The following is a 26,769-nucleotide window of genomic DNA, read 5'->3' on the forward strand; positions in this document are numbered from 1 at the left end:
CTAAAATCTATCTTATTCTATTATTAAAATACCCTATTTATTTATTTATTATATTTATAACTTTTAATATTATATTAAATTAATTTAGATATTGTAAAAGTAAAAATTTGATTAAGTATCTAGATATTATATAAGTAACCTCGGTATATTATTATTTATTTATTTAATTTAATATTTTGTTTTAATTTTATATTATTTATCTTATTTTATTCATTAAAAAATCCACTAATTAAATAATTAAATAATGATTCGTTCTGATCAGCATCATCGTCAATCTTTTCCACCAGCGATCGTCTTTTCCACTTCGGCTCCGTAATTTGCCCTGCCTTGCTTCTTGTTCACCGTAAGTTGCTCTCAGACTCAGTTTGTTCCTCACGCTTCCTCCTCTAAAGCAAACCCTAAACCCAGTTTTGGTTTTCCAGTAGGCCTCCGTGCCACCGTAATCGGTGCACCACCGTTTCCTCTCTTCCAACTTCCTAGTCGGTTTAGAATTTAAGAGCCAGAGGAGCTGTGCCCCTTTAAAAACCTCGCTGTTTCCCTGCCACTCCTGGACTCAGATTGGGCAACTCTACTTCGAGCCATGAGGCCACTACAAAGAAACTCAGCTGCAATAGCCTGATTCTGTGAGTTCCACTTTTGTTTTAGACTTTTGCTTTCTCTATAGAAGAACGGGCACCGAGTTGAAGAAAACAGTAGGGGGAAGATAAGAGGGTCCTCGCGTCCTCCACGGATTTCCGAAATCTCACAGGATAGCAAGCAGTAGAACATGTTATTCAGTTAGATAGGATTAGGGTTTTCCATAGAGGGGTTTAATTCCTGCTTATATCCAATTCTAGATATCCCTTTTCCTGTTGATACTATTTTTGTTTGGAAATATTATTTTGATAGGTGCTTAAAATGTCGAAGAGGAAATTCGGGTTCGAAGGCTTCGGCATGAACCGGCCAGCGACCTACAATTTTGAGCGCTCACAGGCCCCTCAACGCCTTTACGTGCCGCCCACCGCCCGTGGAGCGCATGATAATTATGAAGACCACGATCTCGACAACATTGAATACGATGATGGCGAACCCGTAGAACGTTCGGGGGCGCAACAGGATGGTGGGGGCGGTGGTGATGCAGAAATTGACCCCCTTGATGCCTTCATGGAAGGGATCCACGAAGAGATGCGGGCGCCGCCGCCCCCAAAGGCAAAAGAGAAAGCGGAAAAGTATAGAGATGACGAAGAAGATGATCCCGTGGAGAGTTTTCTAAGGGCAAAGAAGGATGTTGGGCTAACACTGGCTTCGGAGGTACTTCAGGCTGGGTACAATTCGGATGAAGAGGTTTATGCTGCTGCAAAGGCTGTGGATGCGGGGATGATTGAGTACCATTCGGATGATAATCCAATCATTGTTGATAAGAAGAACATTGAGCCAATTCCGGCTTTGGACCATAGTAGTATCGATTACGAGCCATTTGATAAGGATTTCTACGAGGAAAAGCCTTCCATTTCAGGTATATTTTCTTAACATCTTTAGATTAGTTTTTATTTCCATTATCTGTAAGAAAGAAAGTGTAATGGAGACTAGGATAATGGAGGTACTCACTGTATGACATGCAAACAAATTTTAATGTTTTCATGATTGGAATTGAATGACATTTATTTCTTTTTACATCAAGCATCACTTGTTGTCATCCTTTTTTTTTTTTTTTTAAATGATGCGTCCTCACAAAAAGGGAAATGTGTGGACATGTTAAACATTAATGCAGTTGTCTTTAGTTCCTGATATTTCCTTGCTCGAAACATCTTGACTTCTATCTCCAATTTCCAGCTACGATGCAAATTGTGTTTGCACTCAAACAACGCAGTTTTTGACTAACAACTTATTACCAACTATGCAATATGCATGGAAACTCGGTGGAACTATCTGTTCTGCCTTTTGATTATATCCATTTTGCTTCATAATGATTTTACTTGCCTTTCAAGTCAAATGTTCTTTACGCAACACTCTTTATGTTTTGAACTAGACCCAACTCTCTTTATGATTTCTGATTTTCAGGAATGAGTGAGCAAGAGGTAGCTGAATATAGGAAAAGTCTGGCTATACGTGTCTCAGGGTTTGATGTTCCTAGGCCAACTAAGCTGTTTGAAGACTGTGGATTTTCTTCAACTCTTATGGGTGCTATTTCCAAACAAAAATATGAGAGACCGACATCTATTCAGTGCCAGGCGTTACCAATTGTACTCTCTGGTCGAGATATTATTGGCATTGCAAAAACTGGTTCTGGGAAAACTGCTGCATTTGTTCTCCCAATGGTTGTTCATATCATGGACCAACCTGAACTCCAGAAAGAAGAGGGTCCTATAGGTGTCATATGTGCACCCACTAGAGAGTTAGCCCATCAAATATATTTAGAGGCAAAGAAATTTTCGAAGTCTAATGGAATAAGAGTTTCTGCAGTGTATGGTGGAATGTCTAAACTTGAACAGTTTAAAGAACTCAAGGCAGGCTGTGAAATAGTAGTTGCCACTCCTGGGAGATTGATTGATATGCTGAAGATGAAAGCTTTGACCATGTCGAGAGCAACATTCCTAGTCCTTGATGAAGCTGATCGAATGTTTGATCTTGGGTTTGAGCCTCAGATAAGGTCCATTGTGGGCCAGATCAGACCTGACCGGCAAACTCTGCTCTTTTCTGCAACTATGCCCCGCAAAGTGGAAAAGTTGGCTCGTGAAATCCTTGTGGACCCTGTGAGAGTTATAGTGGGTGAGGTTGGGATGGCTAATGAGGACATTACCCAAGTTGTAAATGTGATTCCTTCTAATGCTGAGAAAATGCCTTGGCTTCTTGAGAAGCTTCCTGGATTGATTGATAATGGAGATGTTCTAGTTTTTGCTTCAAAGAAAGCAACTGTGGATGACATTGAAACTCAGCTTATACAAAGCGGGTTTAAGGTTGGAGCTCTCCATGGTGATAAAGACCAGGCATCGCGAATGGAAATTTTACAAAAGTTTAAATCAGGGGTTTACCATGTTCTTGTTGCAACTGATGTGGCTGCCCGTGGGCTTGATATAAAATCAATCAAATCAGTGGTTAATTTTGATATTGCTAGAGATATGGACATGCATGTACATCGGATTGGTAGGACAGGGCGTGCTGGAGATAAAGATGGCACTGCCTACACTCTTATCACACAGAAAGATGCTCGTTTTGCGGGTGAACTGGCAAACAGTTTAGTAGCTGCTGGGCAGAATGTCTCTGTGGAACTGATGGATCTTGCCATGAAGGTAATTTCTTTACTCATTTCTCTTTTGCATTAGCCTGTGAATGTTGCCATTTTACATTATTTTTCTGTTTCATCTAGTTTTTGGGTAAAAACGTCCACCTGTTTATGATTGTGCATGTGTTCCACATCTCAGATTAATTGTTTGAAAGTGAGATTTGTTGTGTATGAGATAATATGTGAAAAAATCGTATATTTATTTGGTAGGAAGAGGTTTCTTAAATTTGTCTTAGTCATTTTAGGAGGAACCAGCCCAAATTTAACAATTTGTATGGATGACAATCCTTGTAGGATTTTGTGGATAAGTAAGATTCTACTCCAAGTTGTCACCTGAAGATTTGATTTCAATAATGAATTTTCAGATTGTAGATTGGCTGAATCAGTTTTTTTGTGTATGTTAATCTAAAGTTATACTGAAAATATTTTTTTGAGTGGCAATTTGAGAAGTTCTTGTACAAATGAGTAATTTTGTTTTATTATAATTGGTAGCAAACAGCTGCAAGCTTATTGGAGCTGGTTTTTTTCTGGCCAATGGTTATATCTAAATCTCCACAGTTTGGTATCTTTGCCCACGAGGCTGGGTAAAAATAAGTGTTGAACATGAGTCGGGAGTTCCATTTAGTTCTTTACTTTAGCTTGGGATGCTGAAGGCATATTTATTTCTTTATTAAATAAAAAGTGCTTCAAAACAAGAAAAAAATGAAGTGCCTAATGTTTTGTCTAATTTCCCCTCTATCCTTTCTAGTATGCATCTATTATTTTTTATTTTTTATTTTGGTAACTTAGCAAGCACCTATTATGTGGCAACCAAAATGCTACTATCCCTTTTAACATTTTATATTCTTGGTGTTCTTGTTGACCATGTAAAATTTTCGAATACTAGAGCTTAGGTAATGGGAAGAGATGAATATAACTTTGAATTGGCTCTATTGTTCTAGTAACTGTAGTGTTTGTGTATTCATCCTTAGATCAGTTGAAACCCTTGGATTCTAATGCCCGCAATATGTAGATCTAGTTTGTATCTGCACAATCACTTCTTTAATCAGTGAGAGCCATATCTTCTGAATAGAATAAAAGAGATTGCCTGTTTCATGTGAGTAGTTACTTCATCCAGGTAAGTGCAAAAAGGTGGAGCCTCAAAGCTGATAGTTGAATGCGTCATACAGGAAGTGCATTTGTGTGCTTACCATTGCTCTTGCACGTGTTTTAACACCCTCATACGTATCTGAATAATGGCAATTCATCTCTTGGGTGATTCTTACTTCTAAATTAAGTCTCTCTGTCCTATCCATGTTTGTGAAGACTTCCTTCCTGTACAAAATTGTAATGTTGGTTGGTGACAAGAGTTATCAACAGTTGTAAGTAGTTGTTTACCTAACATTGGAGTGTATTATATAATCCTCAGGATGGGAGATTTAAAGCCAAGCGAGATTCAAGAAAAGGATCTGGTATATATTATTACTGCCATTTCTGCCACTTGTGAATTCAAAAATTTCCCTCCAGCTTATTTTTCAGTTGATAATACAATTCATGTAATATTTGACAGGGAAAAGAGCAAAGGGTGGGGGTGGGGGTGGAAGTGGGCGAGGTGTACGAGGAGTGGATTTTGGCCTTGGAATTGGCTACAATCCTGAGTCAACCAACCCATCAACTCAGTCCGTTTCAAATCGATCATCTACAGTGAATGCACTAAAGACTGGAATGATGACTCAGTTTAAGAGCAACTTTGTTGCTGCATCAGATTCTCAAACAAGTTCAAGGAATAATTCCAGTGCCTTTGCTAATAAGAGAACAGCCTTACCTGGCTTTATTTCTGGTGGTTCCATAGGTGGAGAATCCACCGTTGCACAGGCATTTAATTCATTAAGTGCCACTTTTAGGCCTGCAGATAGTGCGGGTGACAGTTCCAAGGATAATGGAAATAAGAAGAATTTGGAAAGGTAAATTTTCATTAACTCGCTCTTAATAGTTAATCATGTTTAAAATAGCTTTGATTTCTCTTTTATGTTTTTTTTTTTGTTGGGTTGATTGCAGTTCAAGAGATAGGCCCCGAGAAAGAAAGCGTCCATCAGGTTGGGACCGTTAGTTCTGCTATGATGTTCTAGTGTGGAAAATGTATTTTGAAGGATAATTTGTGTAACCATCTGTATCCAGTATGCTTGGCTACTTAGTTGTTTCTCTTTAAGGACTACTTCTATGTAGAGGTGACAGGCATCTAAATTTGCTCATTCATTTATTTTATATTGAAGTCTAATTTTACAAATTGGCAACTTCTGTGTCTGTCATCCTTAGCGGACAGTTTTCTAGTGCATTGCAGCAGGAGTCACCAAGACTACTTCGTGTATTCGGTGCGCCTCAAAATTTTGCAGTTTGCTGACTTGATGCAACTGTTCATCGCAAAGTGTATTTTTCTCTTGGTATATTATGATGCAATGATTGCTACTGTAGGGTGATATGAGAGCATTTGAACTGGGCATTTGCTAGTATGTTGGACTACTAATAGTGTATTTGCCTGCCACAGAAGTAACCTTATGAGCCATTGATTAACCTTTCAAGGCAAGGCAGCTTCTCTGCGTGAGGACTCATGTGAGCACATATTATTTTGTTATAATTTTCGGAGACAAATGTACTGGTCTCTGTATAAAAGAAACAAGGATGGGTCACTGGCAGTGGGCATTGTTGTTTTATTACTTTGAACTTGTGTAGCTCTTGTTTGGAGATATCATCTTGCTATTGTGGGTGTGGTAGGTTGGAGGAAAAAAACTATTACTGCAGGTGATGTGGCTGAAACTGAGACACGAGCTTTTTATCTAGGAAACTGATTTGTTTGCTCCAGATGCTTTTCAAAGGAGAGAGTTTTTGTTCAGGCGACTTCTTAAGGGCGTCATGTTGGAAAAAAAGGTTTATCTCTCAGGGTTTAGTTGATCTGAGAGGCGAGTTAATTGCCTGAGGATTCTTATCAAGGGTAGTTCCACTCTTCTGGAAACCAGTTTTGGGTGTTCTAAGCCATGTGTTTTCTCTTGTTCCAGTTTTTTTCTGAATCCTACAGGTTTTCCTTTTTCTGAAGGCATTCTGGCAAAAATATCCTGCGGGAACAGTGAGTTCCAACCACAGTCATAATAAAGCTTTTCAACTTAGGATTATGTGCTCAGTTAATTGACAAGAGTAGAGAACGGGCGGAAGCTGTCACGATTGGACCGACTGCCTCGATGCACAGAAAAAGCAGACGCCCCTCATCGCCTACTACTCCGCCCTAGAGAAGCCGCAGGGAGTGATCGGAAGGAATACGAAACGATTCATCCATGAGAGCAGACTCTCTCAGACCAACAAAAGGAGGAGAGTCGAGATTATCATAGAGGGGAAAATAAACGACGATGGGGAAAGCTCAGGATGTTACGCTCGAAGATTACGTGCGTTTCCTTGAAGGTTCCCGAGTTCAGGATTTCTCCTGCAAGCAACTCACACAGGTTTCATCCTTCTCCTTAGGCCTCTTTCGCGTACTCTACTGTATTTTGTGTTTCTCTTTGCCGTCCTTGTGTGAACCAATGCTGGCGGCTCTCCTTTTTGTCCTCGTTCCGATGGGCATATATGGATTTCTCGATACTCTTCAACGTTGATATAAGTAATCTCTGGATTCTGAGTGTACTGCATCTGAATCTAAGTTCTGTTTGCTAGATCATGGCCATGAACGGGTTCACCAAATCGATTAACTTTTCCAAGGTAACTAGCCTCTTCGTGTCAATAAAGTTCGTTTCACTCATGCACCTTCAAAGAGACATAATGAAGGCACTGGATTCGTTTCCTCGGTCGACAATAGAATAGCACATATCTCCGGCGGCTTTCCTGGAACTAGAAGAGGTGAAGGAAGATATGGGGGTCCTGAAATGGGGATATTATGTTGGTGGATGACCTGAACTCGATCTGGGCGATGCCTGTGGTGAAGGGACGCAGCAGCTGGCCGCAACTGGGGTTTCCGAAAGAGGTGAGAAGATTGAGATCAAAGAGAAGGAAACGGCAAGAGTGCCATTATTCAGTTCTGAAGCCACTGGTACAGCGGATGAGATGGGTCATTTGTAAACAAATTTATTAAACCATCATCCAACTCCAAGACAAAAGTTCAGTGACAGCAAGGTCTCCATGGAATAATTTTCACCCACCTCTTGGCTGTGAATCACGATCGAGTTTACAAATGAAAAACATGGAGTGGACACGGGAATCCTCTGTGAATTTACTCTTCCCAATAAAAAACTACAGAAAATGTCATAAATGTATGATGGATTGAGTTTGAGATATCTGTCTGCTACTGGAGAACAGAGACGGAACTGATAATGTAGAACCTTGAAGTTTTACAGTAAGAACCATTATAAACTGCAAGACTCTTATGCCAAGTTTGGAAGAAATATACTCACAAAGCTTTAAAGAGGTTATCTTATCTTAGGTTTAGGAAATAAGTCCACTCATAAATCAGTGCAAAACGTGGTTCAGCATCTCATAGACCGACGGAAAGGGATTGCTGGGTTTTGGAAATGTAGTAATCCAACTAATTGACTGAAAATCCTCATACATTTACATGTATTTTCTTCTATATCCGATGAGTCTTTTTTTTTTTTTTTATTCCTTGCAGAGGAACAGTCATGAATGAAGAGAAACCAGAAGGAAATCTGGCGGAGAGTAACTTTCTGCTTCTCTGAGTCTGCTTTCTTCTTCTCCCCACCGTCAATTGACCATAATACTGATATTCAAAGACTAATGCCCTACCCAACGCCTCTTACGGACTGGCCTCTGCTGCTTTATTTCTCCTGCTTCATCCACAGGAACAGCTAGTGGCTTCAGGCACACATCTGACTCTTTTTTCATTGCAATGGGTTCCTTAAAGCGCTCCCTTCTCCTTTCCATCTTTGCCAGAGATTCACGAATTCGTTTATCATCAAATTCACCATTACCTCTATTACTACTCTGATCCACACCGTCTTCTGACTGCATCTTCTCATCCTCCATGATGCCCCCTTGGGTTGCAACAACAACTGCACTTCGAATAGTTTTCTCTATAGTTCTGTTCTTTCTTGTTGGAGCTAACTCGCCATATGCAAATTGTGCTGGCTGACCCTTCCCAATATCTGAGACTTCTTTGTGTTGCACAATAGAGTGCTTGTCATACTGAATTTTCTTGCTGTTGACACTGGAATGCTCCAAATTATCTGATCGCCAACTTCTAGACTCTGATATGGTACAGAAACGATTGCTTTCCACTTTCGGCAAGTCGAGCTGATACTCCTTTTGATTGTTTACTTCATCCAAATGCCTTACAGATCCCCAGTTCTCGTGAACTGAAAGATCTGCCTTGCTGTACCCATGGAACCTAATATCTTGAGGCCCAGAAGATCTCTGTGACATGTGCTGCAAGAAAGTTGGAAGCTAATTCATGAGATGCATCTACAAATGACTCTCACATACCCAGTAAAGTACACGGTTAATCAAAATACCTTGTTTTCTTTTTAACTGGCTGATCAAAAACACCAAATTACACTACAGAATTGATGCCCGTATAAACAAAGCATTGAAAATTTTATCGGTTAAAAGCAGCACTTCCATGGAACACTTCCTAAAAATCCCCAATAACGGGACCTAGTGATGTGAAATTTGAAATATGAAGGCAGGCAGAAGTACAGAATAGGAAGAAACTCAGCTAAGCATTATATAAAAGGAAAAAGTCATCAACTAACACAAAGTAAAAATACCAATCAGCAGGAAACATAATCCACATAAACCACCTTAAAATTTTGTGATGAACATCACAAGTTGATTATATCTAACATCATAAATGGATTAAATCAAACAAGACGAAACAACTGTGAATGCTACTACGTTTCTTTTCAAGGGAAACATTAGTTGAGTATTCTATCAAAAAAAAAAAAAAAAAAAAAAAAGCATAAGTGGGTAATGCTGCTTCTGCTTCTGATATCTTTACTTTTTTTTTTTAAAACATTCTGATAAAGCATTGCTACCAGAATTTTTCCTAGTAATGGTAATCAAGAGTAAATATGACAGTAGGAGCACTACAACATACAATCTTTACCACTGCACACTATCTTTGGCGGGATATCCACAACCATTTCACTCTTAAGAGTGAGTAACAAGATGTCTCAATGACCGTAAAACATGAGATAAAGCACAAAAAAATACTATATATATAAAAGCACTGAAATTTAGCAACCTTGAATTCTCTCCAAGGAAATTGATAAAAAAAAGTGAAACTCAAAACTCAGTACCTGACTTTACACAACAAAACTCGAATTACCATGCAAGTGTCAGATACCAAGTAAACCAAATTAACAGCTATCCTCAACAAACTTAAACAATTTGAACACTTCAGGGGAAGTGACACCGCCAATTACAATAAATATACAAATCATGTAGCATATTCTCCACATTATAAATAAAAGAAATTCCAAAAGTCATAATGAATTATCAAACACAAAATTTCCCAAATTTTAAAAGTTTAAGACATTCTCTCAAATTTTGATAATTGCAATGACAAACATTAGAAATAGATTTGGAAGAAGGTGCTCCAATATGAGTCACATACAAATCTGTACAACAGCTGGCACTGAAAAACAGTTGAAAGCTAAACTGACAAAGGTTTCTCTAGAGTCAAATGTAACCTGTCAGTGATATGAGATGAGCAAACATTCACCACGCATAGCAAAAAAGAATTTCAGAAATGTGGAAGCTCATCAACAACTATTTGACAGTTTTGTTAGCTGCAGCTTTGAGTATCCAGGCAGTCAAAAAAATGGGGAAAGCAAGAGAGGTGTAACACAAGATCTTTGAGTAAATTTTGGTGTTACACCTGAAAATGAATCACTATGAAATCTGTCACAAGTACAGAGAAGAACATCAAAGCTTAATTTGGAGACCTTATGTTCAGAAGCTGCACATATATTCCATCGTTTACAGATTCAAAAAGCAATAACAATGTTATAAGAATCGCGTATATGATTTGAATTGATTTATGCATAATAAAAAAACATGAGGTAATAACCTCTAGATGTTGAATCAAGTTATGTAGAAACGAGAATACAGATCATCTAACAGACAGAAAATCAATAGGGAAGCATAGGCTCTACTTCTTAGCTGTCATCCCACAACAAGAGCACAAACCAATGTTGAGATCTTTACCATATTGAGAAGACTGACCATATTACATGGCAAACCAATGTTGAGATCTTTTGAACAGACAATGAAAGTCACAACAAAAATGTGACTCAACTTGAAGCCCATGATTTGTGGACTAAGTAATTTAGTAGTCCCACAACAGTAACCATATTGAGAAGACAGACCATATTACATGGCAAACCAATGTTGAGATCTTTTGAACAGACAATGAAAATCACAACAAAAATGTGACTCAACTTGAAGCCCATGCTTTTTGGACTAAGTAATTTAGTAGTTACCAGTAGCCTTATACTGCACATGTTTAACCAGGCAGGATTTTCATTATCTGTAAATACTTTCCCTCGTACATGTTAACAGTTTCATAATTGAAACTACAGCTGTTCTCATGGTCACACCTCCATGCTTCTTTTGGAGATAGCAATATTCACAACTATCAAAGAAAATAATGCATATAATGGTCTCTACCACTGGATACAGGCATTGCAAGTAAAACTAGAAACCTGTGTTGCCACGATGATTGAACACAATTTATAGAAGTACAGATATACAAGGGGCTAGACTCATATTCCCCAACTTTACCTGGCCTTCCCAATCATTTAAATATTTGCTATCCCTGCTCCTGAAGGTAGCCAGATGCTTAAAACACTCTGAATCTGTATGTGCTCTTATTGTACTTTTTCTGCCATTCTCAAACTGGTGATCTAAAGCAGACCACCTATTATCAGAGATACAACTAAGTCTTGGACGTGTTTCATGGTAAAATGATCCATCATGATCAGGACGCTTAAAACTTGAACTATCATTGACACAGTTTGTGGGTTTAGATTCCCACCCAAATCTTCTTCTATCCAGATAATCAATATCATCATCACCAATGCCGGAGTCAAGATCTTTTCCATGCATTGAAGAACGATAGTGCTCCCCCTCATGATAAGCATGCCAATACTCATCTCCAACTCTCCTAGAATGCAGGCTGGTGTTCTCTGGAGATCGCCAATCCCTCAGGTGTCTCTCATTTGATCTCCAAGAATCACGTCCACCATCTCTTGATGGAATAAACTCACACCAGTCTCTTCTATGTGAAATTTTAAATTCCCAATAAGATCGAGGAGATGGAGATCTATAATTATTTGAATGCCTCCAGTCTTTATCCGAACCAAGGTGTGGGCGGCGATCATATCTCTCTCTGTAGTCCACGTCCCTTGTTTCTTGATGAGAGCGTGGCACATGCCTATCATACTTCTCAATAACTGACTCTTCTCTGCCACAGTAAGCGGCATGTCTTTCATACTTCTCTTGAATGAATTCTTCTGCTTCTCCATATCTTTCTCTTTGGGCATACTTGCTTTTCCTTCTGTGCCACATGTGCCTTTCCTGCTCCGAATATAAGTAAAGATCTTTAGATACTGAGGGGATAGATTCCTTATAAGTTTCCCAGTTGTTGTGTCTTCTTTCATGAAAATAACCTTCTCTTTGCCTTAATCTATCATCCCTAAGCTCAGATCTTTGCTCCAAATAATATTCTCTGTCATCCCGGTTTCTCCTCGAAAAATGTTTGAAGCCACTAAACTGTTTTTGACCAAGTCTTCTGCTGGAATGAGACACCATTCTTTCTCTCCCCCTTGAGTCAAATAAGTCTTTTTCATCATAAATAGAAACTTGTTGCCTTTCATTGTAGGGCACATTCTTGTGCCTAACAATTGGATGGTGGTCACCATCACAAGTGCTCCTCTTGTCTTCCCCAGAGGAACCCCTGTCATTGTGTACAATTCTCTTCACTTCCATCAAATCATGGAGCTTTTTTCCAATGGAATGGTTCTGCTCTTCTTGAGAGTTGATTTTGTCTTGAGAGCTGTAGTCACTGCTACCTTCAGTGTTTGTTTTACCAGAGTCACTTTCAGAGCCATAGAACTGATCACTTTCAAGATAAGATGGACTTTCACTATGCTCAAACTGATGCTGTAACGGTGATTCGGCTGTGGACTTAGACCTTAAGATATCTTCATCCCTGGCTTCATGTACAACATTTTTTGATTTTTCAGTTACCCCTGTAGTATGTCCTTCCCCCTGCTGATGCAGGGGTCCATCTACCTCCACACACTTGGAAAGACAAGTGGACTCCTGTTCTGGGTGCCTAGTCAAGTCAATAAAATGGGGCAAACAAAAGTGAGAAGAATAAAAAAAAAAAAAGCTTAGAAGACTCAGAACAAAATAATGAACAATTGGAAGGAAACAATATACATATTAATCTATGAGTCATAGATTCAAATAGCAAATAGCTACGATGGCAGAAGTTTAATCCTGGCTATGCTGTCATATAATAGCATATTGCAAGCAGAATACTAGATGCAGTTATTTAGCATCCTCAATGGAAGAAGAAGGAGATGAAGAAGGGAACCTGGACTTCCTGCTGTCTTCACTTGCATTGCCAAGTTGTTTCATGTTTTGATCATTGTCCACATCTGAACTCCCATTCCTTGACACTCTCATTGAGGAATCCCCAGAATGATCTACTTCATCCTGGCTTGAAACAGTAGAATCTTCTGTACAATCCTTCACAGGAATCTGCAGCAAAGAATACAGTATATAAATTAAAACAGAGACAAGCTTAAACTCACCTGGAGCTCATATATAAACTGTCAAAAGCATTTTGAAATCAACCATGTTGATCAGATTTTCATAACCAGGAATTTCCTAGGTTCAAGGAGCTAACCTCTATGACAACATCAGAATCCCGTCGTCGTGGACACCTTACATCCATTGATGGACGGCGTTCACAAATGCCGCCTTCAACCTGGATTGCTTTGCCTATAGGCTACATGAGTAACCAAAAAAATGACGAAAGGGTTCAGCAATCATTGTTATGGAGAAAGTACGAGATATACATTGTAGCTTACGAACAAGCAGAGAAGGCACAAGGTCAGCAGCAAAAACATTTATTCAAAAAGACAAGGCAAAATACTCGTTCAGTTTAAGCTAAGCATACCATTTCAAGGTGCATACCATCCCTTTCAAGTTTTTCAGAAGAAAATTTGTCTTTGTGAGCAACTTCACTGGTCTTGCCTTTAGAGGATACCAACTGATGCAGAGTTTCATCTTCATGTACCTATGACACAGTAAACACTTGTAAGAGAAGCAGCCACAAGTCACAACTGATTAAAAGTCAAGATGGTTTCCAAATGGCTAAATGAGTAACTCACTTGATTTGGCCTTGACGATTCATAGACAGGAATTCTAGAGAGCATGTTTGCTTGCCGACGTAAATTCTCCTAATAAGCAATTCAAGAAAAGAATCCCAATGAGACCTTGCCCTACAAATTGAGAAAAAAGGTAAAGACCACTAAATTTACCCAAAGTGTTCCAATAAAAAAAATGACTTCATGTACCAAGCACTTGCAATATGCTTTCCAGCTCTCCTCATCCAAACCAAAGTTGAAAAAATCTGTAATATCTACTCCAGGACGCCTCCATGGCTTCCACTCAAACGTTTCAACACCTATGTCTAATATTGTCCTGCAAAAAACCAGATATGACCATCCTATAAAAATTAAAAAATTAAGGACGAAGCAACATATGGTGATTAATGTTACATACAACACTGAAATTTTTTCAATATGAAGAAGTCAGGCGACAGCCAGGTTAGAATGAGCATACGAGTGGTTGTTAGAAAACCAAGCCCATTAAAAGGTTGAATAGACTTTGCAGAATCGATATCTACTGATACAGATTAGTAAAGCATCTCGGCCAAATAGAGATCCACTTTTAAACAATACAATAGAATGCCTATATCAGTGGCTTAACCAGTCTTACTTATTTCGAGGAAGAGAGAACTCAGACCCATTCTGGAAGACTGCTGAATTGCCAAAATCACATGATGACGTGGAAGCACATTTACTTGACGTTAAATTAAGGCCAGTCCCGTTTGCGCTTCTTGTTTTGCTTGGAAAAGGTGATGCATGAAGTCTTACGTACTACATGACGGAAATTTAACAGAATAGGAAAGTAGAATGATGTTAGCAACCAATACGGAAGACAAAACTGTTCTCTTAGCTGACAACAGAATGAATTTCAGCTCGCTCAGGTACCTTGAATTGGGAATACTGCGGAAGATAGCTACCCTTTACCGACCCTGCTCTTTCTCCAGAATGACCCAGCGAACACTCGTTTGCCTCCGTCAACTGTGAGGGGTCCAGTCGTTTCCTATCCTTACTTGTAATTACCAAATCATCTTCTTCATCGTCACCTCTGTCCACCCCTCTTCGATTACCTGAACTTTTACATCGGGAAAAGCGACCCAACGCGCCGTCGCCTTCATTCAATACTATATGAAGGTCATCTTCACTATCGCTGCCATTCTCCACAGCGCAATTCTCATCTTCTGTAACCGGGACCGCGGGTTCCGAATCAACCACTTTTTCATCCTGATCTGCATCACCGTCGCTATTTCCTATATGCTCAGAGGAAAGAGACTCGTCATCGCTGAAAATAGCATCTTTATTACAAGAATGTGGATAAAACCCCCCATCAACATCACTCTTGCTTTTCTCCTCTTCCCCCAGCCGTAACTGGTGGAAGCGCGGCAAGGAGGATATCCCCGCATTGACATGAATCCCCGCGTCGTCGGTGTAAAGCTCTCCGAAGTCATCGATCTCTTCCATGCTGAGAAGACCACAAACAACACCTAGTTCACCGGAGGCTAATAGTGGCGAGAGCCCCGAAAGGACCACGCTTCGATTGTGTAGAGATCAAAACGCTGGAAAACATCATTTTTCAGAAGGAATCGATCCGGGTTAGGATTTCTGTCTCTCAAGGAAAGAGCAAAGGCACGGGAGCGGGAGCGAGAGCTCGCGAGCGCCCCCCAGAGCAGAGAGTAAGCAGCAGAAGGTAGACTCTTTTTACGTCTCTAGGCATCGGGGGTTTTATCTTGTCGTTACAAAAACCCTAGCTTTTTGTTTAATGATAAATCGCGTCAGGAATCATTTTCTCTGTGGATTAGAATAAGTTGAGGGTTAATGAAAGTGAAAAATGATACAGCCACGTTATAGGATAATCAGATAAATAAATGAAATAATAACAAAAATTAATTAAATTTTTATAAAATCATAAAAATTATAAAAAATCACTTTATAACAAAAACCTAATAACACTATCATTCTAATGTATAACAAAATCATAAAAAGAATGCTACAAAATCCTTAGAATGAGTACTTGAATCATATTTTCATTTTTAACATATATTAACTCGGGGGGGTTAGTGCACTTTGTAAGTGTTGGGGAGAGTAAAAGTGAAAGTAAATCACTTGTTTGTGTTTAGTGTTTGCAATGAAAAATGCCGTGTGTTTATGTTAGTGTGCACTATGTAACGTGTAGTGTAAAGTACTTGTTTGTGTTAGTATGTACAATGAAAAGTGCGGTGTAAAGTGTATAGAAATTATTTATTAATAAAATATTTTGATATATCTGACTTTTAGGAAATTAAATTAATAATTGTTTATTTAATTAAATATATTAAATATAATAATTAAAGAAATACTTACTTTTATAGTATTAAATTGTAATCGAATTGTAAATTTGTAATATCTAAATACGAAATAGTTATATAAAAAGGATATTGTATTATATAAAGTTAGTCTATTAGTAATATCAAATAATATTAATTTATTAAATTAATATATAAAAAGTAAAATATTTACACAAATACTTACTTTTATAATATAAAAAAACTTAATGTAATTATTATATTAAAAGTGTTTAAATTCTCATTCTTAAACTATTTATTATCCAGTGCACTATCCCCCCGACTTAATAATAAAAATAAAAATAACACAAATATAACTCAATTGCCTATTTAAGTATAAGCAAACTATTTCAATATCTTGAGAACAAATGTAATTAACTTAACATCTTGAAGTAAATCTTTTCTTCTCGACTTGAAAAACACCACAAACTAGAATGAGAGCTTTTGAGAGTTTTTGGAACATAAAAAATTGCAAAAAATAAAAAATAAAATGTAAAATTTCATTTTGAACTAGTAACTCACTTACAAGATTTGAGACTTACATCATATCAAGGTTTTAGTGTTCTACAAATGAATTTTGAAATCTCACCCACTAAATTGACTTTAATTTTTTTTTAAAAGACAATTCCCAAAAAAAATGTTAAAATTATGTTAAGTGAGCTTGATGGAATTATCAAAGATTGTAACTCAATAAGAATGAAAGAAGATATCTTTTTTAAGATAAAATCATATGTTGTAATGCACTATTTTTTAAATAAAATAATTAACTCTATGATTAAATACATACAAAATCTTATCTACAACAAGTCCTTGTTTTTCTAACAAGTAACAACAATTGTTAACATTTTGATTCAATTTATCATCAACAACAAATTGTTACATTTTATTGTTTCCAATCATGTCCATTAGACAAATTGTTGCATTTTATTGTTTCCAATCATGTCCATTAGACCAAAAGACTTGTTCACCAGCTCATCAGGGTTTTCTAAGCCTTGTCTGGGTAAATTTATGTTAGTCCCACATAAATGTGCAACACTAATTTTGACTCATGCTATAACAAGGCTAAAAAAATATTAAGAGCCTTTAGGGTTTGTTTGGAAGACCATGAAAAAAAAAAAAATGAGAATTTAACCATTATTATTCTAAAAAATAGTTAGTAAAAATAAAAATTTGATCTTTATCTAATTTTCACAAACTATTTTTAGAATAATAATTATCAAATTCTTATTTTTTTCCTTTTTTTCTTTTCTAGGGGTTCCAAACAAACCCTTAATCTTTTTTATTGGAAATGGTAGAAAGAGATAATAGTAAGCTTAGAGTTTGAGTGAACAAAAATCCAAATCTCTATTATTGTCACCTTGCCTAAGCATACCTCGACTTTAGATGATATGGAATTTGATATATTTTGCCTTTCTTTTAATTAAATAAATTTTTTTTATTCAATCAATATATTTTGAGTTTATGTCAATACAAAAAAAAAATTCCCTCAATTCTTTTTTGCCTTTAGGAAATGTTCAAAAACATAGAAAATGAGTTTCTTATTGATCCAATTTAAAACTAAGAAAAATGAACCCAAAAACACTGAAATAGTTCTTAATCACTTATCTCTTACTTAATTTTAAAAAAAAAAAATTCTTGTTTTTAATGTAAATGAAAATACTCCAATTAATTTTCTTGTTGGTAATGTACAAACACAAGAAAACAAGTCAAAGAAAATGTTTTTTAATAGAAAAAAAATTCTAATGAAAAATTAGTAAAGAGAATTGCCTACAAAAAAGAATGATTTCTCATGTTAGATTGAAAAGTAGTAGCAAAAAATAAAATAAAATAAGAGTTTGACACAAGAACTATTTAGAGATACTTCAACAAGGGATAGAATGCCTTAGAGAAGAACCAAACGGCCAATTGGCAGATATGATTCAACAAACTACTTAGAGATAGGAATTAACATCAGCACAACAAACTTCACCCACAAACAATAATACAATGAGGTAATACCTAGAGTTCAAATCCTCTAAAGATGATCAAGTGGAGTAAAAGGGACAGCTTTGCTGGTTCTGGAAGACCAGTATCCTACAAAAACAGACACACATAAAGAGACCACTGACAAAAGGAGAGCAAAAGCTAAGGCAGCATTCCATGAACTTCCTGAAGCACTAGATGGTGAAGATATATCCAGTGGAATCCAGTCACAGTTGATAGAATAGTGCTGAAAGCCACTCCATGACTTTCCATCCATAGGATACCAGAATGCAACTGCCACCTTGTTTGTTTGACCTATAGTGAACTGGACATCCTGCAATCACCGAAAGAGATTCACGAAAATGCCTTTTCGATTTCATATTTATATATGAGATAGATTTGGGGGAGTGAAATTGTAAAAAGTGGGTATTAAGTTTTGGTGAGAAATTACCTGTTGAAAGCGATCCATTGTTCTAATTGGCCTTGAAAACTCGAAGTAATAAGTGCCCTTTTGACCAGATGTACTGAATGGGCTGTCTCCCTCAAGAAAACCTGATGGGAAATTATCACAAGTAAGAGTAAGACAACAAATCTGTGGACCCGGTAACACTGGGTCAGCATCTATATCCTGCCAAATTCAGAGAACTCTGACTAAAAGAGACTAGCAGTATGTAAAGTTTTGCATACCTGAGTGAACATTAATGCTATCATGCCACCATGCCCCTTTCCAGTTATTCTGAGCACTAGTGTCATTACCTGATTAAAGGAACGAATAAATCATTAATCAATACATACTGTGGTGCACTATATCTTTAACAGATTGTAATTCCAGAACACCGGTTTGAATGGCAAAGCAAAGTAACAAGGGATTACTGCAGCCACATGGAATGAAAGTTTGGTTCTTCATCAACAGGAACTTCTTTTTGTATGTCAAAGTAACAAATGCATCGAGGAAGAATTCTTGTCAATCTCATGACATTACCCGGAGGTGAAAGAGTCATTGGAATTTTTACTGAAAAATTATCCAATGTCCCACATTCTTCTGAATCTATACAATCTTCTGTTTGTTTTCCTTTCAGAAGCACCTGAGGGCGACAAAAATTATTTCTAATTCTATTGCATAAACATCAAATGATATCTGGCCGCATTTAACTAAATTACAGCCAGTAACTATATTCACTAACACCTTTGCGACTAGCCAAAATTTATGTAAAATTGTATGAAGTAAATGGGCTGCAAAAATCTATCAAATTCGGTAGATAGAGGTCATAATCCTACCTGTATATTGCAAATGAACAAATGGAAAGAAATGACTCTACAGTTATTATGTTATATAAACAAGAGACCTTTAATTAAAAGGTAAAGGTGATGATAGGTTTAGGTTAGAAGCTCATCCAATCAAGCCAAACAGAGAGTGGCTACGCTAACAGAAAATGAACATACACCTTTTCAAAAGGGGGTCATCTGTATTTCTCTGTTCTTTAGTATACCACTTCTCATTATCAGCCAAAAAAACCAAAAAGACATCTTCTGAATTGAGCTCTGAAGAAGGCTTTTGAAGAGTAGAAATACCTGAAGGGCTTATTCCATCAAGAAATCGACAATGCGGGTTCCACGAGTAAAGATCAACAAGATGACCAAACCTTTAAAGAGAAAATCATAAGAGATGTCACACTCAGGCCATCAGAAGTCATGCGTTGGTATTCAGTAGATGTGAACATCATTACCTGTCACCTCCATTTCCATTATCTAGAGGGTTGCCACCATAAAGCCTACCAGGAATGGCATTTCCAATTGAGAAGTGCATAATATCCACTTCATGGCCTCGACAAGTTTTGTTTGAGCATGTATCTGGTGTTTCTTTGCATCCCCCCATCTAGTAAAATAAGATTTATCAGTTCTTGTAACAAGAAAAAGGACTACAAATTTCCGAAATATGTCAGAGTAGATCATAGATAAATAGTGGCGAGTGTCAAATACACTTACATTATGGTATGTTGCAGATTCTCCCACAGGAAACATGAGAGCAACAGATGGACATTTTTTACTTTCACTGCATCAGATTCAAGACCTAATCACCAACATTATACTCTGAACTTGGTACATTAATGAAAAAGTTGTAGAAAAAAAGAGTGCTGGGGCATTTAGTCATTGTCGAAGACCTCCTCGAAGACAAGCATAAAGGAGATCTTTCCAATGTTATCAGAAAAAATTTGGCATGTGTACAAGGAGCATTATACATCAAGGGACACCAGTTGTAAATTTCGTACTAACTTTTGGGTTTTCCAGACATTTCCCAGCAGATTTTTTGAATTACATTCGACTAATGGGTGATGTTAGAGTCTGGAGAGAAGTAAAAAGGGAAATCGCCTACATAAAAATTAAATATATAAAAAATATAGGACCTGAACTAAAATAGTACTTTGCCCATACATAGCATATTATTTTTTGTTTCATACAAAGAACTTACAATTCTTTCCTCCGGCTTCACAGAAAGCTAGATGAAACTAACACTTCTCAGAGTTCCACTAGTTCAAAAGCTAACATCCCAAAGAATGCCAGTCATAATTTGAGAGCTTGAAAATATACATGTAACAGAAATTGGTTACAATGATACGATTTTATCATCACTACAACTTATTATCTAGCTGCTGATAACCTCCAAACATTAGAGGCGCACTCCTACACCATATCGAAGTATTAACTAAATGAAGCAAAGAGCAGGTCCGATGCCAAACGTTGAACTCGAACAAGGAGACAAGAAGAGCCTACTTTATCTACATCTTAAAACCAATCTTCCCTCGCAAAAGAAAGTAATAATAGTTTCAGAATAGAACACACTTACCCTTTAGAGTACACATACTCTCCATCAACTTGCAGCAGGAAAAAAACATCATGACCATCATGCAAAGCCTACACGCCCAAAAAAAAGATTAACGAAGGAGAAAGAAACCAGGAAAAACCAATAGATTCAATCTACTACTTCAAATGGTCCACCGACAAAAAACCAATAGATTCCGTTGCAAGTGGTACCTAAAATGAAACAGAACTATATCAACAGAAATATATCAACATACCTTCACAGTCATTTTACCGCCCTTGTACTCATTTTCCTCATCCGGGTCTAACGCAGGGAGAAGCGAAAATTCAAATCCATCAACTTCGCTCCAATCATCAGGATGACCGTCGAGCGTCACAACCCCAGGCCTGAAATTCGCTTGAATTCGAGCATTCGAATTCGAATCACAGTTCTGACCTTCTCCATGATCTTCGTGTGAGATACAAAACCCGATTAATACGGAGAACAAAACAGCAGATCTAAGGAGAAATCTTAGCATGGCTAGAGACCAATAATCGAAGCGGTAGCAGAGAAGGTTTGGATTGGCCAGCTGCCTTGTTTCCCACGAAAGAGGAAGGATAACAGATATGAAGAGTTTTTGAACGGAACTCAGCAGCCATGGCGGCGACCTAGACAAAGATCTAGAAGCAGTTGATCCCAGAGCAGAAAAAACGAAAATGACACTGTTACCCTTTTGACTTCGTTTTGGGCGATGCAATGTCCAGATTCTTTTCACGGTAATCTGATTTTATTAAATAAAATAAATTTTACAGATAAAATATAAAGAAATTAATTGACATATTTAACCATTTATTTTAAATAGGTTAACCATTTATTTAACCATTTATTTAATAAAAAATATTTAACCATTTTATGTTTTCTTATTTTATATATGAATAGGATATTTAATAACTGAGATGAAAAAAATATTTTTTATTAATTTTCTTATTAAATTTTTTTTATTTGATCGATTTTCTTGCATTTGTGTCCCTATATGAAATAACAAGAAATTTAGTTCTACTATGTGTTTATATTTGAAATAAATTATTTTTATAAATAATTTATATGTGTTTTGACTGAGAGTACTTAACCAGGTTTTTACTTAGGTTTACGGCGCTCATGTTGTCACAATGGACTGAAATTTTATTTTGCTTTATACCGTAATCGTATAGTTATTTTTTGTTTATAAAAGACAAAAGGTCTGCCACCTATTACTTATTAGGGACATGTTGAACATATGAGACTCAGTTCTACTTTGTAGTTTTTATGTGATTGAGATATTCTTTATGTTTTTATCACATTTTGTCAATTGAAAAACTCCATTGATTTCATATTGTCTTCTCTTATTTAGTTCTATACATAAAATTTAGAGAATTATAACGAGTAAGCATTACAAAGTTCATTCATAAAGATATGTGTCACATATGGTTCTCATTCAAAGGATAAAGTTGAATTGTGATACTTGAAAGATAACACTTGCTCTAAAGGACCTATCGTGATTCATGCAATTTAAATACTTTTACTTGGGTATGAGGATATTATATCTATAGTCACATACATTTTTTTAGGTTTGACCCATTATTATGTAGTTTCTATTAGATGTAGGGATAGTGGGCAGTTACAACTTATTAATCTTTTAAAGGGAAAAAGAGTTTCGAGAAATTGTAAGTTTGGGTTTTTCCATCAACAGTGTTTTAGATAGATTAGACATTTTTTTTGCAAATTCCAAGAATTTTATCTGCCATGGTTGGAGGTATGCATCTTGGGCTTCCGCTTTTCTTTTTACGAATTTCATATTGTTTTAGACATTTTGGCTTTCAATAAACACTCTCATTAGGTGACCTCTGATGGACCATTGATTTCTTGCCCAAACATGGAGCATGTCTTCTTCATTGTCCAGAGTAACGAAAACCTGGCAATGATCCAGTAACATAATCAACCACTTTCGTCTCCCAAATGGCAAGGTCCAAAACAAATTTCCCAAACAAGTCTTCTCTATTATGTTTACTTCTTTACTACAATCGGCACTGAGTATGGGATGTGGTGGCCTCTGATACAACCATACGCCCTCTCTGCTCTATTCAGACCACTAAAATGGCTTCCCACCACAAAAAGAAGGACCAAACTGCTTACAAAGCAGCTACATTCCCCTACATTATCCTTCTCGTTTTTCTTTTTTCTTTCCTCTCCTTTATCCCATCCTGACTTTGTCTGCATCGCCCTGATCATCTCGGGTAAGAAAGATTAGAAATCCTCGTTCTGGAACTGATCAGAGAGAAATTTACAGTCCCATCTACTTGCTTATGGAGCAGGTGAAAAGGGAAAAAAAAAAAAAGTTTAAAAAACTCCCAGCAAAAGAAAGCTACATAGTACTTACTACACAGTCGTGGGAACAATTGTTTTTGACTCACAAATATAGATTCCACTACAATGAAACGATCGAACGTTGGCGAATTATGATCACTGCAGCATCAGTGGTATGGTTATTATACTACGAACTGAAACAACATGGTTGCAGAGAAACTGACGAGGTGTTATTCACTCTTCTCTTCTGGGGTGTTGGGATTTGATTTTTTTTTTCTTGAGCTCTGCGTTTTGGATTCCTTGTAGTGCAAGCGCAAGATGTGGTGGGAAGAGACATGGACTACTGTGGGAGAAGTATTTCAAAAGCAGAAGTTTGCAGATTTGAATGAAAGGGGGTACATGAAGGAGTTTGAGTAAGTGAAGTGGATGATCTCGCTGTTCTTCAATGGCTTCCCTGCGTTCACTAAGCAGTCATCGAAAGAAAGTCTCTTGAAGGCTCTTGGGTTGACCATCCTCGCCGAGGCAAACCATCCACAGTGGACATGGATGTTCCAAGGAGCGCAGCTGGATATGCAGGTGTTCACAATTTGAACGATGAACTCAGGTATCCCTGTTGTCGAGCTTCTGCTCTGAGAAATTATTATATCTCTGTTTGTACAAACTCCTGATACAAATCGAAAAACGAAACAGAGGGTAGTAGCAAAGAGATTGGAAAAATCATGGATGTAACGTTCAGAATTCAAGCTAGGGAAAACGGGTGTCTCTAAAGGTATACCGTGGGCAGTGAGCTTCGTGTTCAGGGAAGAAACTGAGTGACTTGCTGGGGCGCTGTCATCTTGCACATAGTTTTGCAGTTTGTTTGAAGCTCCTGTGAAGGGATTAAAGACACCAAACTGTTACAGCAGAAGAAGTAAGAACTCGTTTTCGAAGCAGACATTACTACAGTAACAGAAGAAATAAGAATTGGTTTCTTCTTCGATTCGTATTCTCAGAACGCCTGTACCTGGAAGTAAGCCACCGTTGCTGATGGAGATAAGGACCATGAGATGGGTGGCAAACAAGTATAAACCAGTACTCATGATGCTTCGATCGCCCAAGATGAAACCTTCCGAAGCCTGGCAGAGTGTCTTCTCATCTGCCTTCCACTCCAATATCAGTTTGCCATGAGGCAGAAAGCCGAGTTTTAGGGTTTGGTGACCCTACTGATATACCAGGTACAGAAAGTGGAGGAGAGGACCACCTATGATTTCCAGAGACTCGTCTCTCCTTTTCCAACTACTTTATGCTGCCTCAGACAAAAGAAACCCAGCAGCTATTAATGCATGCTAGCCAAAACCTTTCCATGTTCATTTCCTGTATGGTTGTCTCCTCCTTCAAAAAACTCAAGATTTCGTTTATCACTGTAAATGGTATCTTCTCTCTGATTTAATTCGGTCCCATCTAATGATGCAACAAAGTCGCACCTAATGGCAGCAGATGTTTCCTCCATTATTATCAACTGATCTTTTGTGGGATCATGGAGGAATACTGGAGAAGATGCCCAGGTAAAGAATGGCATCTCTTACATGGAAGTCATCTTCTTTAGTTCCTGTAACACCTGTCCAGTGAAAGATTGAAATAAACAGTCATGTTTACAGGGGAAAAATTTGTCTGAAAATTGTATCAGCATTTTAAGAACTGTAATAAATGCAAAGTGGCATCTACCCAGAAAAGGCAGGAAGGCATGTGAACCAGGCAAATCGTGATTCCATGATAAACAGAGGCAGAAAAGTGGCGAAAGGCAATCCATGGTGTCCTTTGGGATAAAAGACAGAGAAAGAAAGACAACGGAAGCAGCTTGAAATTCTTTACGGATATCGATTGCTTGATTTCGTAACATCAAATCCTGGTACGTTCATTCGGGTATCCGTAGCTGTAGAGTTTATTCGGTTAAAAAAGCTGTGTTCGCCTGTTTGCTCTTTTAAATTCCACACGGGCTTCTGTACCAATTCCAGATCCCGCAGATCCCTCTCCAGCGTTTCTTTCGCTGCATTTCTCTCCCCGTCGTCTCGCTGTTCCAAAGGCTGAAAATAGTAGCAAACACTGCACGGCAAAGCATCTCGCCAACCACCTATGCCCGTGAATGACAATCGTTTTGAAGTTGCAGAAGAAATTTTTTTTGCAGTAAATCCATAAAACCGTAAAAAAGGATGTATAGAAGATTGTCAAAGAAACGGATAATCTCGCCATTGGCGAACCGCACTTCACGGGGAGCTGTTTGTTCATGTTTCATGGCTTTCTGTTCAATCCATGTCTCTCAAAGTGTCAACATTCTACTGAAGTGCGTAGTCTCTGCGTGTCGTCGTGCTGCCTCTGCCACGCATTCATGCAAGCCAGCCCAGAGAACTCGCATGGATTCAGTCTTCCTGCTTTTATGGGAATCATGGGGTTAGAAGAACCATCGCCAAATTTATCGCAGCTAAACGGTTGGCTCTCTCTTTCTGTTGCCGTTTTGGATCGAAACTCGGAGTTTGCTTCGAGACCATTTCAGGGAATTTTGAAATGTGGAACTGGGTGTTCTTTTAGTTTTCTGGGTCAGCTCACGAATCAGAGCATCTGCTTCAATGGGGAAAACTCTTGACCTTCTGCAAATATTGAAGTCTTTGGGCCTGACAATGAAAAGTTTGTCTGGATTATAGCCGTTGGCCATTCTTACTGTCGTGGAGCTGCTTCGTCCGAGTCTCCGTCCAGAAATTAACATGTTTCTGAATGTTCTGGGAAATCTGAACCTTTGTTGATTCTGGGAGACTCGTCTTATTTTTGGAGAAATGTTTGGAGGAGGGCCGAACAAATTAAACCCTTTAAACCTAAACCCTAAGTTCTAACTCACACTGCCATGATGCTGCTGGGGGTCGAACCCATTTTTGAAAAACCCATGTTAGGAGACTCTTCTTTTGTTTCCACTCGTGATTGAGAGACGAAATCTGGAATCGGTTGTGCAGGAGTTTCCCACCAAGATAAATATATCCGAATCCGATGTTCTGATTGCGAAGATAGAGAGCAAAGCAGTCGAACTCATCTGCTAACATTTCTTGGGTAAGTAAAAAATCCCGTTGCCGGTGGAAGTGAATGTGAAGTAATGGAAGAATGGACAGAGATTACATGAAGTGAAGATGGCAGGCCCAAGATTATAACATTCCGTGGTAACTGACCGGCTTCTTTCTTTCTTTAAATGTTCTTGAATTTGCATTGAAGTTCTTTGAGCCAATTCCGCTAAAAAAGAAAGACGTGGATTGTGGGTGCTACTGTCGGTTTCAGGGTGTAGGATTACTTTAATGAATTTAGAAAGCATATATGAAATTCATAAACCAAAATCGTACCTCCTGATATGGCGTCAACTCTCCGTGAATATAGCTTTTAGGCTATCGTCTTCGGCGAACAAAATGTATCATCTATCACAGAGGCTCTACTAAACCAGACTCCCTTTTATAACCTCCTTTCCATCAAAGGAGACAACTAAACCGTAAGGTTGTAACCGATGACCACCAACAATGGAAAACCATCCGATGGATGAGTCACTTAAGTGACGGTTCGTGAACCGTCTTACACCAGGTTCTAAACAGTGATGATGCTGGAATTGATAAGAGAGAAGAGACTAATTTTTTGTTGGGGATTCACTAAATAGGAATTTCTGTTTTGCTGAGAGAATCTACAAGGATTCGAGCC

General features: G+C 37.8%; 3 protein-coding genes and 1 long non-coding RNA gene across 5 annotated transcripts; 1 reads left to right on the forward strand and 3 right to left on the reverse strand.

Moving 5' to 3' along the window:
• Positions 1 to 292: 292 nt before the first annotated feature.
• LOC137960481 (DEAD-box ATP-dependent RNA helicase 24) lies at positions 293 to 5,535 on the forward strand. The gene is made up of 6 exons (XM_068808117.1): positions 293 to 623; positions 889 to 1,495; positions 2,041 to 3,269; positions 4,671 to 4,713; positions 4,812 to 5,205; positions 5,300 to 5,535. The coding sequence occupies exons 2-6, from the start codon at positions 898 to 900 to the stop codon at positions 5,349 to 5,351; spliced, it is 2,316 nt and encodes a 771-aa protein (XP_068664218.1). The 5' UTR covers positions 293 to 623; positions 889 to 897; the 3' UTR covers positions 5,352 to 5,535.
• Positions 5,536 to 7,533: 1,998 nt separating this feature from the next.
• LOC137960480 (FIP1[V]-like protein) lies at positions 7,534 to 15,302 on the reverse strand. 2 transcript variants are annotated; one of them, XM_068808115.1, is made up of 9 exons: positions 14,527 to 15,302; positions 14,252 to 14,412; positions 13,792 to 13,954; positions 13,642 to 13,710; positions 13,428 to 13,547; positions 13,155 to 13,256; positions 12,840 to 13,006; positions 11,021 to 12,575; positions 7,534 to 8,662 (listed from the first exon to the last, which is right to left on the reverse strand). In XM_068808115.1, exons 1-9 carry the CDS (start codon positions 15,097 to 15,099, stop codon positions 8,012 to 8,014), a joined length of 3,561 nt encoding a protein of 1,186 aa, XP_068664216.1. In that variant the 5' UTR covers positions 15,100 to 15,302; the 3' UTR covers positions 7,534 to 8,011. The 2 variants fall into 2 exon arrangements, with proteins under 2 accessions (XP_068664216.1, XP_068664217.1); XM_068808116.1 differs by having other exon boundaries at positions 7,535 to 8,662; positions 13,828 to 13,954.
• A 2,462-nt stretch (positions 15,303 to 17,764) lies between these two features.
• On the reverse strand, positions 17,765 to 21,402 carry LOC137959947 (uncharacterized). Its single transcript, XM_068807375.1, has 8 exons — positions 20,999 to 21,402; positions 20,767 to 20,834; positions 19,908 to 19,974; positions 19,649 to 19,797; positions 19,494 to 19,564; positions 18,609 to 18,677; positions 18,373 to 18,473; positions 17,765 to 18,255 (listed from the first exon to the last, which is right to left on the reverse strand). Exons 1-8 carry the CDS (start codon positions 21,257 to 21,259, stop codon positions 17,974 to 17,976), a joined length of 1,068 nt encoding a protein of 355 aa, XP_068663476.1. The 5' UTR covers positions 21,260 to 21,402; the 3' UTR covers positions 17,765 to 17,973.
• A 1,712-nt stretch (positions 21,403 to 23,114) lies between these two features.
• On the reverse strand, positions 23,115 to 24,306 carry LOC137960230 (uncharacterized). Its single transcript, XR_011114122.1, has 3 exons — positions 24,068 to 24,306; positions 23,840 to 23,932; positions 23,115 to 23,728 (listed from the first exon to the last, which is right to left on the reverse strand). It is a non-coding gene; the product is annotated as an uncharacterized lncRNA (long non-coding RNA).
• Positions 24,307 to 26,769: the final 2,463 nt, after the last annotated feature.

The sequence above is a fragment of the Aristolochia californica genome, unplaced genomic scaffold (genome assembly GCF_029961685.1).
Source record: "Aristolochia californica isolate CCGP_79_NKW_82.1479 unplaced genomic scaffold, dmAriCali1.0.hap1 SCAF_3, whole genome shotgun sequence".
Lineage (NCBI taxonomy): Eukaryota > Viridiplantae > Streptophyta > Magnoliopsida > Piperales > Aristolochiaceae > Aristolochia > Aristolochia californica.

Excerpts from the sequence above, each read along its gene's own strand:
- LOC137960481 (XM_068808117.1), top strand. The coding sequence starts at position 898 with ATGTCGAAGAGGAAATTCGGGTTCGAAGGCTTCGGCATGAACCGGCCA. Across the intron at positions 1,496-2,040 it reads GGAAAAGCCTTCCATTTCAG|GAATGAGTGAGCAAGAGGTA; the intron begins GTATATTTTCTT and ends TCTGATTTTCAG. Across the intron at positions 4,714-4,811 it reads AGATTCAAGAAAAGGATCTG|GGAAAAGAGCAAAGGGTGGG; the intron begins GTATATATTATT and ends AATATTTGACAG.
- LOC137960480 (XM_068808115.1), bottom strand. The coding sequence starts at position 15,099 with ATGGAAGAGATCGATGACTTCGGAGAGCTTTACACCGACGACGCGGGG. Across the intron at positions 13,548-13,641 it reads AATCGTCAAGGCCAAATCAA|GTACATGAAGATGAAACTCT; the intron begins GTGAGTTACTCA and ends ACTGTGTCATAG. Across the intron at positions 13,257-13,427 it reads ATGGTATGCACCTTGAAATG|CCTATAGGCAAAGCAATCCA; the intron begins GTATGCTTAGCT and ends TTACTCATGTAG.
- LOC137959947 (XM_068807375.1), bottom strand. The coding sequence starts at position 21,259 with ATGCTAAGATTTCTCCTTAGATCTGCTGTTTTGTTCTCCGTATTAATC. Across the intron at positions 19,798-19,907 it reads AATCTGCAACATACCATAAT|ATGGGGGGATGCAAAGAAAC; the intron begins GTAAGTGTATTT and ends TTATTTTACTAG. Across the intron at positions 18,256-18,372 it reads CAATGGATCGCTTTCAACAG|GATGTCCAGTTCACTATAGG; the intron begins GTAATTTCTCAC and ends CGGTGATTGCAG.